The sequence below is a fragment of the Castor canadensis genome, chromosome 4 (assembly GCF_047511655.1).
Source record: "Castor canadensis chromosome 4, mCasCan1.hap1v2, whole genome shotgun sequence".
Lineage (NCBI taxonomy): Eukaryota > Metazoa > Chordata > Mammalia > Rodentia > Castoridae > Castor > Castor canadensis.
In genome coordinates this window covers 8,469,745-8,481,935 of record NC_133389.1, presented here as the reverse complement: position 1 = coordinate 8,481,935, position 12,191 = coordinate 8,469,745, and the positions used below count along the sequence as shown (strand labels likewise).

At 35.0% G+C, this 12,191-nt stretch overlaps 1 protein-coding gene across 7 annotated transcripts in view; it reads right to left on the bottom strand.

The window, feature by feature from the left end:
- The window catches only part of Rttn (rotatin), a 159,801-nt gene that overhangs the window by 37,635 nt on the left and 109,975 nt on the right, over positions 1–12,191 (bottom strand). For all 7 annotated transcript variants that reach the window (XM_074069655.1, XM_074069654.1, XM_074069656.1 and 4 more), the window contains 4 exons: positions 11,695–11,884; positions 10,343–10,434; positions 4,635–4,728; positions 1,080–1,272 (listed from right to left, as the gene is read on the bottom strand). In XM_074069655.1, coding sequence (XP_073925756.1) covers positions 1,080–1,272; positions 4,635–4,728; positions 10,343–10,434; positions 11,695–11,884 — 569 coding nt within the window. The remainder of the gene's footprint in view (positions 1–1,079; positions 1,273–4,634; positions 4,729–10,342; positions 10,435–11,694; positions 11,885–12,191) is intronic.

Genomic DNA, 12,191 nt, shown 5'->3' with positions numbered 1-12,191 from the left:
AATGTAAAAAGCAAAGAACTCTGAAACTTACTTATTAAAAACAGGACAAAATATAACAAAGGTCATTCAGAAGGAAAGCAAACAAAAATAAAACTTTGGTGGTGACTCCCACTCAAAGCAGCAAAAACACAGGCTAGGAAATAGGTTCATCTTCAGAAAGTAAAAAATAAAATTACATAAATATGATAAGCCTTTGCCAGAAACAATCCTTCAACACCTCTGCAGCCTCATCTGAGCTTTAGCTGACTCCTAGAGCTGCCCTCTGGTCATCCCTCAGGCAGCATGTGCAGGAAGGAAAGGGGCCCGACCAGCAAGTTCTTTAGCAACCCATGTATACAACACAGCAGAAAAAATGACAAATAACCATTAAAAAGAGAGGAAACTTATAGTTCATTGCATATTATAAATATTAAGGGTAGTCACAGTTGAGTGAAGTGAAACAAAATTTCACAGCACTGTAAACCACTGACTAAATGAACTGTGACCTTAAATGGGCCTGAATTCAACATCTAGGCCTTTCCCACTGTACTTAAGAAAATAAGAAAAAAATTATATCAGAAGCTCATTAATATCAGATAAGTGAAAAATTCAAAGAATCAAGTTATTTCCCTAAATTTTATAGGAATACTTTACTGAAAAGTTTAGTTTCCCATAACAAAGTAACTCCAAATAAATGTAAAAAATGATTTTTTGACCTAGGGATATGACTGATATGGCCACTGAGGAGATGGATCTTGAACTCCTTCATATCTAATCAAGAATAACCAAGAGGTCATGCCACAATTGTTACTTGTGCGGGAGAACAAGCAAGGTTTAGAACCCCCTAAACCAAAAACTAAAACAAAACAAAAACCCCAACAATGGCCTCAATAGTTAGGATAAAAAGTCAATATAAGTGTATTAATTAGACCTAAAATAAAAACTGTCAAGACTATTGTGGTGATAGCAAAAACCTGGAGTTTAATGTTCAGTGAGTCCAAAAAGGAATGAGAATACACTCCCAGTACACAAGAGGACTTCCATCAATTCAAAACTACAGCTCACGTAAACTCATCTCTAGTACCACACCTCCCACTTACTTGCAGAGAAGCTCTATGAGACGGGCTTGTCGAAAGGCATTTGCAGTGTCTTTTGGAGCAATTACCAAGAGATTGTCCAAGAGGCCACAGACGGCTGAGAGAAGAGATGGAGTGACAAAAATACACGGTTTGGACAGAGGGGCAGACAGGGATGAGTCACAGGGAGGCCGTGATGCTGTAGTTTCGTGATGACCTGTCATTGAAAATAAGTACAAAAGTTATTATTTAATTTACTTGTGTCTAGACTCACAAGTTCAAATAACCAGAGAAAAGTTCTTTAGAAAGACAGAGAATGGTTTTGTGCCTCATTCATTCAAACACTGAGGAACAAATCAACAGTCTACAATCTTTTTCTCTGAAATTCCAGTTGCAGATATAATGCTCTCTTAATCCCGATTTTTCTAAAAACAAGAACACTGGCTTTTATTACCATACCACTACTATTAAAACCAGGAAATTCATACTAATGGAATAGTATTATCTAACATATAGAAGTTTTCAAAATTTTGCCAGTCATACCACAAATGTTCTACGTAGAAAAACAATTTTTCTTGTTTGGACCCATCTGCATTTAGCTGTCATGTTTCTGTTTCTTAAACAGGAAGGGCTCCTTAATCTTGCTTTGTGTGATTTTTTTTTGTGGGGGGTGGAGAGTATTTGAATTTGAACTCAGGGCCTAGCACTTGCTAGGTAGGTGCTCTACCACTTCAGCCATGCCCCCAGCCCTTCTTTCCTTTTACTTATTCTTCAATAGAATCTTGCACTTTTGCTTGGGGGCTAGCCTCAGTTGTAATCCTCCTATCTATGCCTCCCTGGTAGCTGAGATTATAGACATCCAGCTTATTTGCCCGGTTTATGTGTTGAGATGGAGGGGGGGTGGTCTCAGTAACTTTTTTTGCCTGGGCTGACCTTGAACCATGATCTTCCTGATCTTCACCTACTGAGTAGCTGGGATTACATGCCTGAGCTACTGTGCCTGGCTTGCTTTGTCATTTTTGGGGTTTTCTTTCATTTTTTTTTTCCCGGAGGTACTGGGGTTCCAACTCAGGGCCTCACATTTACTAGGCAGTGCTTTACCATTTGAACCACTCCACAAGCTTACTTTGCCTTTCTTGACCCCAACAACTGGTGAAGAACTCAAGCCAGTTTTTGTAGAATGCCTGAGGCTTCCTCATGGCTGGGTTTGCACTTCATCATGGCAGAAGGATCATGATTAACGTCTCCTCAATGCTGGAGGTATTAACTTTGACCATATGACTGACATGGTGTCTAGTAGGTTTCTCGACTATAAAATTACAGTGTTTGCTTTGTGCTGAAATCATTGCCAAATAGTGACTTTCTGATTCCATCATTTCTTTTACAGCTTTTGTTGACTGTGCTAGTGTATGGAGGATCACCCTCTTCCCCTCATTCATTCATGCTACTATAATATAAGGATTCTTATTCTCTGTAGTATGTTACTATTATTTATTATGGGAATTTGGGTTGTTTCCAATATTTCCTAATTATAAATAATACTGCATTAAATAATCATATATTTAATATATGATTAATATATTATTTATATATATGTATGTATATGTATATATACATGTATATATGTATTTTCATACTGTTGGAAATGAGTCCAAGAAAAATTTCTACTATAGGTTTGTAGATATTACCAAATTATTTTCCAAGTGTTATACTAGTTGGATTCCTTCTAACAATATATTAAAGTGCTCATTTTACATAGCCTTGCCAACACTTGCCAAAAGTATTGCCAACGTGTTTGAATTGTTCTTAATTTAATAGATAAGAAAGAGTATCACATGAGGTTTACATGAAGTTTAGGGTCTTTTCTTCCTCAACTATTAAGAGCGCTTTACAAATTATATGTTTACTTGCTATGTGTTTATGAGCTGTGTTACAAACAGTTATGCTGATTTGTCAGTGTCTTTTGACTATGGTATCTTATGCCATGAAAAGATTATTTTTTATATAATTACACATGGTAAAATATGTCAATCATTTTTATTGAAACTGGATCTTGAGACATAATTTAAAAACCTTTTTCTATTCCTAGTTTATAAGGAATCCATCTATATTTTCCTCTAGTATTTTTATGATTTCAATTTTCACTTTTAGAATCCTAATAATTGCTGTGTATGAGTAAAATATAGATATAAAATATTTTACCATCTTTCAAATGGCTGGCCAGTTTCCAGCACCATTTATCAAAAGATCAATGCCTGCCCCTGTTATCTGAGATGGCGCTTTAGCCATTTAGAAAACATTTCCAATTCTGCTGGATGCTTCGTGTGCGACTAACAGAACACATTTATGCTTCTTAGTATGGTTTCATGTCCAACAGGACTAGTCTCTTTTTTGAGTATTTTCCTGGCTAAATTTTGTAGACTCCGTTTTCCATGTGAATAAGATCTTTTTCATCAAAATAAATATCCTGGTATTTGTATTGGAACTTTATTTAACTTGCAGATTAACTGAGCAAGTTTGATGTTGACTAACCCTGTCTATAAGTTGAGGATGTCTTTCCATTTGCTCACATCTATTTTTGTGTTTTTCAGGAATACTTTAAAGGTTTTCCCCTATAAGTTTTGTATAATTCTTAAGTTTATTGCTAATATTATATCTTCTTTGCTTTCTCTAAAATTTAATTTACTAATTGCTTACATTCATATATAAACTATATTGATTCTCATATGTTAATTTTGTCATGCTCCTTTACTCAGTTTTTACTGTTTAGTTTCATTAATTCTTTAAAGATTTCCAAGCATACTATATAGAGGATCAAATGATCCTCTCATATTGTTAACATGAGTTACTAAATACCAAAATGCAATATTGTTTAAGAAATTAGTGGAACAAATACTGTAAAAATTCAAAGTTGTAGCTAGCAAGTATTCGTAAAGCATTTTCTGTGCTTTAGGGTTTTAGAAAGGATATTCCTTTCAGGCCAGGAATTTAATGCCACTCACTAAAGCCTTCATACTGTCTAGAATTGAAGCTAAATTATAATCTTCAAAACAAATACAAGTTGAAGCAAAATAGAGCTGGGAAGAATTCCTAATATAAGGAGTAAAACTTAAACATTGTTATTAATAAAAATAAGTTCCAAGTTTCTCATTACACATTTCTAATGATACAAAGACCCAATAGATTTGTATCTTCCACATGGAAGTACAGCCTTACTTAGAGAATACTCAGGGCCAGAATCTCTTCAAGTGGACTACTGCAGTAAATTAAGTGTTTTCCCAAAAGAAGGATAAAAAATGGAATCACCTAATATCCATCAATTCCCTAACAGAAGTATCAAATACCTATGCATAGCTAATAAGAAGCCGTGTGACAATCAGACTTTTTGACAGCCATGTTCTCTCTGTTAGTTAAGAGCATGTGCTTTGTTAGGATACAATTTATTCTAAATTTATTCTATCATATTCTTTCACTTATTTAATTAACACTTAGTTCTTCAGACATTTACTTTCAACATGTCTTTCAGGTCTGGCTTATCATTTTTCTTTCTGAAAGCAGAATGTCTGTCTACAGGAATACCTTGCACCACACAGTGGTCATGTGAAGGCTCCAGCAGAAGTGTTGCCGATGGCACAAGTGGTTGAAATTCAGCACTCCCCTCTGAGGCTGTCAACTGTGGGTCAGTAAAGAAAAATTACTTTCATTATTAGTGCTACAACATGGGAAATGAAACACAAGCAATACACACAAGGTAATACTTAAACAAGAAGTTTTAAAACAAAATTATACTCGTGAGCAAAACTAGAAAATATTCCGTATCTTACATTATAGCATGTTTCTGTTAATGGTATTTACTACTACATCTTACAGAAACTGCTGGCTTAATAAAGTCAGAAACTCAAAGGAGCAAGTTAGCTTTGAAATCCATTTCGGATTTTAGTTTCCTTTTATAAGGCCTCCTCCCTCATGACCCAACTACTGGGATGCGCAGAAACATAACATTACCTAAAATTCATTATGCTTTTGAGATATTTTGGCATTTCTTGATTTATAATAGAAGGATTTGTTTTTAATGTTTCAAATGACAAACATAAGTCAATGCCTATAAAAGTATTAAAAGATTTTTCTCTACCTTGTCTTATATTAAAAAATTGGCAACATGCTGACATTGTACTTAGATACAGCACTTCAAAAAACAGAACAGAACACAATTCCACCCAGAGGGTTACATGAGCAGACTGTGTGGCCTCCTAAAATTGAAAGCACCCAGGCTGGTGTGTTTGGCACCTCCTCTGTGAAAAACACGTTATCTGGGGAGGTTAGATAAGGTGTTTTTTCTTGCCATCCATCTCTTTGCTGTGAAAAGGCGTAAAGCGCCCTCATCTGGGGAGCCTCCCTGTCAGCACACGGCACCGAGAGCTATCAACACAGCTCATGCCTCAGCAGCAGGCAGACCCAGCTATCACATGGTGCACAACATTTGCGCTGTCTATGCACACTTCATACGTTCCACCTCAGACTTAATGTCATAGAGCAAAAGCAACCAGTAAGTTGATTTTCATTTGCAATTTCTGGCAGCAAAAAGAATAAAAATTTAAAGAAATTGGTAGAAATGCAATTAACATACAGTTTTTTAAATCTCCCTTTCAACTTAAGAGCTGAACTATCATCACATCAGGTTTTATGATGTCAACAGATAATTGAGGGAAAGCTGTCGCTGAAAATTCTAAGCTAAGTCATCTATAAAGCAAAGCTGAATAAAATTTTAGATTAAATGACTCATAAGCAAGCATTAGATCCCTTATTTTAGACAATACTGGATCCAAATAACAGGAAAAAATAACCTAAAACTTGTTTACTTTGAAAAATATATTTGGCCAGGTGACAAAAAATGTTCCTGCCAACAAATCAAGAGAACATTTAGACTGTAGGAAGAAAATGATCAAACACCAAGACAAATACCACTAAGTATGCACAAGTTGAATAATACATCGGGCTCCTGCCACAAACTTCTCTGGTTGGATAAGAAAAGTTAAGGTGACAATTATGTTGGAATCCTTTATCATTTCACTGGGCATTCTTTCAAGAGACAAAGACTCAAGAAGTCATTATTATTTGTAAAAATGGAAGTAGGGAACTGGTTTGTAATTTTAGCATTTGTTAGAATGGCTCATTAGAAGAAAATGTTGTGATGAGGATCAAAGGTCAGACATTAATAAAATTTGCAATTTTCCTCAATATAGTCCAGGGAAAGGAAACACAGGTTTGTAAAAGATGCTTTTAGGAAGTACTTAATACTCATATTATAACTGGTGTGGTTGAGAAAACATAAGTATCTCTTTATACAGTAAAATATTATGCTTCAAAACTTGATAATGTATATCATCTCACATGTTGAATATGAAAAAGATGAGGCTGTAAAGAGAAGAATGGCAGTGAGCAGAACTGGAGGTTGCAGGTGCAGGGAGTCTGGACGAGGAACAAGTTCAAGAGATCTATCGTACAGCATGATGACTACAGTTAATCACATCACGTGTGTTCTTGAAAAATGCAACGATAGCAGATGCTAAGTGTTCTCGGCACAAAAAAATGACACCTATATGCTTTTGTTAATTACGTAGAGGTAATAAATTTGTTGACTTACCCACTATGTATATAAACTTCAAAACATTATGCTATATACAGTGAATACATAAAATTTCATGTGAAAAACTGATTATGGGTGATTTATATTTCTATTAGCTCTTTACACATTTAAAATTTGGTATTAGTATATTACTATTTCAATAAATAAAAACAAAAAAGTACTTAACTGAATTGCCCCATTTCTATGCTCAAATTCTTGCTTGTTAGGAAGTAATTTTCAAGAGATATTTGATTTTATTTGATAATATATACTGATATGTAAATCTGTTATTTTCTACTTGAAATCCAAGTAATAACTAGAGTTATTACTGGAAGTTGCAGGTTCATCTAGAAAAGACCTAATCTGGTCCAGGTCCTAATTTAGAAGTAAGCACTACAAGTTAAGGATTGCCCAGTTGAGGCTGTAATGAAGAGTCTCAGTCCAGAATTCCATTCATGACAAAATGAATCCTCAGACACACCTCTAGAGAGAACTGGCTCACCTTGTTTGAGACACACTGCTTTTCCCCAGCTGTCCCAGCATCTCTGTGAAGGAACTTCAGCTTCTGGCCCCTCCCAGGTGGAGGAGGTAGAAATTGGTTTATTTTAAGAATAAGCTGAGCATACTCACTCATAGCAGATAATTCTCATTCTCATTGCTGTCTACCCCACTTCTAGTAGGTAGCCCCAAGAGAGAGGCACAGGGTTGTCCCCTTCAACAGCAAATCTATCTAATTCTTGTATCTATCACTTCCTAGATTCAATAAAATGGCCTCAATCACAATCTTGACTTTTTATCTGCCACATGATATACCCTGAGATCTTTCTGTTTACATTCCCTTAATAAGCAAATAAAACTGAGTTTTCTTTAAAGTATATATAATGCCTTATCACCTTACTGATATTATAGAAGACAATAAAAGCTAGGAAGATAGATAGATACTACTTAAAGCTACCAGCAGCTGCCAGGGGCTGGGATGGGGAAAATGGGGAGATGTTAATCAAAAAGTACAAACATTCACATATAAGATAAGTAGATTCTGGGGATCTAATGTGCAAAAAGATGATAATACTGTACTGTATACTTAAAATTTGTCAGAAATATATCTTTGGTATTCTCATCACAGGGAAAAAAAGGTAACTGTGAGGAAATAAGAGCGCTAACTAAAGTGTCTGTGGTAAAAAGTTCACAATGTATGCATACATCAAGTCATCATTCTGTATACCTTAAATATATACGATTTCTCAATTATACCTGAATAAAGCTTGAGGAAATAAACAAAAATAAAAGATTTCAATTTTGTCTATAAAAACCTACAAAAAATCTTTTCTTCAATGTGTTTGCATACAGAATTCATAACTAAAGGTTTATAAATTACACTTCAGTGTAAAATAAGCCACCATTATGAAAGTCTTTGAAAAAGCAGAAAATAGCGAAGTCATTTACTATATCAAAGTAAAATTTGAGTATAAACAGACAAAATGAATCAATGTTCAAAATTATTTTCTTTGTATTCTGCTTTATAGAAACAAAAGACTTCATGGATACCTTTAAGATTTTTGAAAAATAGAATTCTGAAATACATCTGTCAAAATGATTTTCTAATATTTTTAATGAAAAGCATGGTGCTTAAACCAGGCTATTTAATTTTTTTAAAAAGTACAAGGGAGCAAATGAGGATTTGTTATATTGAAAAAATTAGCATATAAATCCAGTAACCTTTTTAAAACATGGTAAAACATAAGACATAAAAAGTTTCTGCACGACTCTAGATCCATGTGCTCATTTTTATGATGTACAAAGATTTTTAGGCTGTTGTTATGGTTTGAAAACTATCCCCCAAAAGCTCCTGTGTTGAAGACTTGGTCCCCAGTGCAGCAGGGTTCAGATGTGGGGCCTTTGGGAGGTGATTGGTTTCTGAAGGCTCCATCCTTATGAGTGGATTAATCCACTCCTGCATTGCTAGCTTAATAGGGTACTGGGAAGTGGTGAAAATCTTAGGAGGAATAGCCAGTTGGAGAAAGTAAGATATTGGAGGTGTGCCCTTGAAGGGCATATTTTGTCTCCAGTTCTTTCCACTGTGTCTTTCACCTTTTGTTTTCTGGTTGCCAGGAGGTAAGCAGCTTTGTTCCACCATATGATGTTCTGCTCACCACCAACTCAGGAACAATGGAGCCAAGTGACCATGGTTTAAAATCTCTGAAACAGTGAGCCAATTAACCTTTCTTCCTGATTTAAGTTGATTTTGCAGGTACTGTGTCATAGCAACCAAAAAGCTGACTAACACAGCTATTTTATAGACCTTTTACAAACACCTTAACTTGTGCTGGGTGCTGCTCATGCCTATAAGCCTAGCTACTTGGTAGACAGAGATCAGGAGGATCACAGTTTGAAGTCAGCCCAGGCAAATAGTTCACAAGACCCTATCTCAAAAATACCCAATTAAAAAAAAGCTGGGGGAGTGGCTCAAGTGGCAGAGCACTAGCAAGGCCAAGGCCAACTTGAAAGATTTGCTTTTAAGCATATATTGATGCTATCCTTCTGTGAGATAAATAACCAACAAATACAACTCATTTTGACATTTAATCATATTTAGCTTGCTGAAACAAAGATAAGTACTATTTCTAGCTTAGAAAGGAAAGCATGACATCTAGTGGAAATCGGGTAATTATCCTATCTTTCCACATAAGTCTAGTTTAGCACTAAACACAAACTCTTTTGACTCTTAAAAAAAAAAAAAGACTTAAAATTGTAGTAAAAAGTACCAGTTTTTTTTTCTGAGAAATTGTAGGAGGCAAATCTTATTAATGTCTATATAATTAGCTATTATTTTTATATCATTTTTACTTTTGAAAGCAGGAGTACAAAACCTTTGCCATCCCGTTGCCTTCCTAACAGATTCTACACAAAGTTATTTCTCAAAAACATTTAAAACTTAAACATGTTTTCCAATTTAGAAGAAAAATATTTATATGCTTGTATAAAACTAGAATCTAGTATCAACCAAAAGGAACAAAGATGTCTATGCATGAGTAAGAAGAGGAGGGAGGCATGTAGGTATATATTATTTTCAGGTTTCGGATAATCAAGACAAGGTCCTAGTCAATGCAAGCATCAATAACTGTGTTTAAAGTTGTCAGTGCCACACTGGAATCATTTGAATGGGTAAAATTTCTCATATTGCCTTGCCCTTTATACAAAAACTTTCAGGACAGTCAGTCACCTTGATCACATAGGATTTGTTCTCTTCTACTGCTAATGATAAACATTTGAGCCCTTCCTTGGTATTTCTGATTCTACCTCAAATGGCAGAAAAGAGGGACTGAAAATTCTCAGCTGAATGAATGTTTCAGTGTAGTTATAATTGTAGCCAGGCAACTTCTCATTGAAATTCCAACTCTGCTACTTATAGCACTATTGATCAGAATTACTTATCTTCTGAATGGCCTGCTTGTATAGAAAAGAAAAAAAATATCTACCATGTATGGCTGATGAACAGGTTGAATACAATGATTCAAATATGCAGAGCAGAATTTTGCACATACAACACTTTAAAGTCATAGCTATTATAATCATAACCTTATGCTTATTTCTCCACTACATAAATTCAAACTTTTTCACAGATTTGAACTGAAGTACTCCTGGCATTCTTTGCAAGTACCATTGTTTCTGAGGTGGAGAGAGAACTTGGATCATGATCTTGACCGGACATCCTCGATGGAGCCCTCCAGAACTTGAATGAGTCATCTAAACCTGTGACAACAAGAAAGCTATTAATGTGGAGGGACACCCTCCTGGAAACAGCAGCAATCATCAGAAAGAATGCTCCTTATAAGAAACCAGTCGTGAGCTAAGAAAGGTTTTCAGTGTGCAAGAATCACTGAGAGCTTGTTAAGGCAATTTCCTGAGCCCTACTCCCAGAAATTCTAGCACCCTGAGTCATGATGTGCATTTCTAACAAACTCCCAGAAGAGAACAATGCAGTGGATTCAAGGTCCTGCTCTGAGTAACAGTGATCCAGAGAAATCTGAAAAATGGAGTAAGTCACTTTCCTTATAGGAACATTTATTGAGAATTTTCAAAAACTTCATTAAATGCCACTTTCTCCTGAGTTCTTTGGTGAAGTAAACAGAAAAGTGAATTATAAACTTAAGTAGTTGGTGGTAAAGAACTTCATGGTGTGGAAATGTATATATATACAAACACACACATACACTTATACATAGGAATTAAAAGATAAATTTTATTTATATTCACATACATACATACACACATGAAGTAGGGAGTAAGTACAGTAAGATGTTACTACTTGGGAATTTTTTGTACTATTCCTGAACCTTTCTGTAAGTGTAAAATTATGTTAAGATTTTAAATAATTATGTTTAAAATGAATTTTAAAATATAAACTTTTATTATTGCAACTTTATACTTTTAAAATCTACTACTCAGCAAATCTAAGAGAATCTATAAAGATAAGTAAAAATGCTTCAGTAAGACATTTTGTTAAATGAATTACAAACAAAAAATAAATAGATTTTTGATACATTAACAAAACGAATTAGAAAATTTAGCAAGAAAAGGCCTCATTCATAAGGACAACAAAAACTGTAGACTGTTGCAGAATGAATGTTCCAAAAATGTTTATGCTACTACTTGAGGAAAAAGCTATAAAACTTTACTGGAGGGCATAAAATACTTATGAAACATGAATAGTATGTCAAAAGTGGCTTCCATGAAGAATTTATAACACAGAATAATGCCTGGGCAATGTTTGGATGAAGGGAATACAAAAATGCACATGAGACATGAACACAAAACAAACAAAAGCTCTAGAGAAAGAAGACTGCAGAAAATGTATTGAAACATAACGAGGATATTCTCTGGGCAACGGATCTGGAAATAAGTGTTTTTCATATGTACTTTTCATTATTTTCCAAATGATTTTCACAAAGATGTTTTTAACATTTTTCTAAAGAATTACTTTGCAAAAGTAGAAATATATACTGTATTTACCATTTAAATCACTGCCTTCTGAAGTCCCACCAAAAGCAGAAAAAATCAAGTCAAAACCGTATCGTCCTTGGTAACAATGTCTCACCATCTGAATCAAATGCTCATAAAAATGGCAATGGTACAAAAGGGCCTGAAGGGCAGGTTTTCCTATGAGTGACAGGCCAGAGTCCTCATCATGAACACAAGGGCCCTGCAGGAAAAGAGAGAAGAGAAAGATACCAATGTACACAACCTCTTCAAAAAAATCTGTTTCCTCTTGATGAAACAGATGGTCCCAGATCCTACCACGCTGCTCCCCAGTTACAGCTGCCTACTGTAGAGCAAAGTACTTCACAACACTCCAGGTCTTTGCTGCCTAAAGCCCCTCTGAAGGCAGAGCTGATTTGCTCTGTCTCTTGAACAATCTATAGAGGAAGTAAGATAAGTGAACAGAACACATATGATGGTTATTGTAGTTAATTCAATTTTAGAGTTCAGAAGAAGTAGGTAAAAGAGAG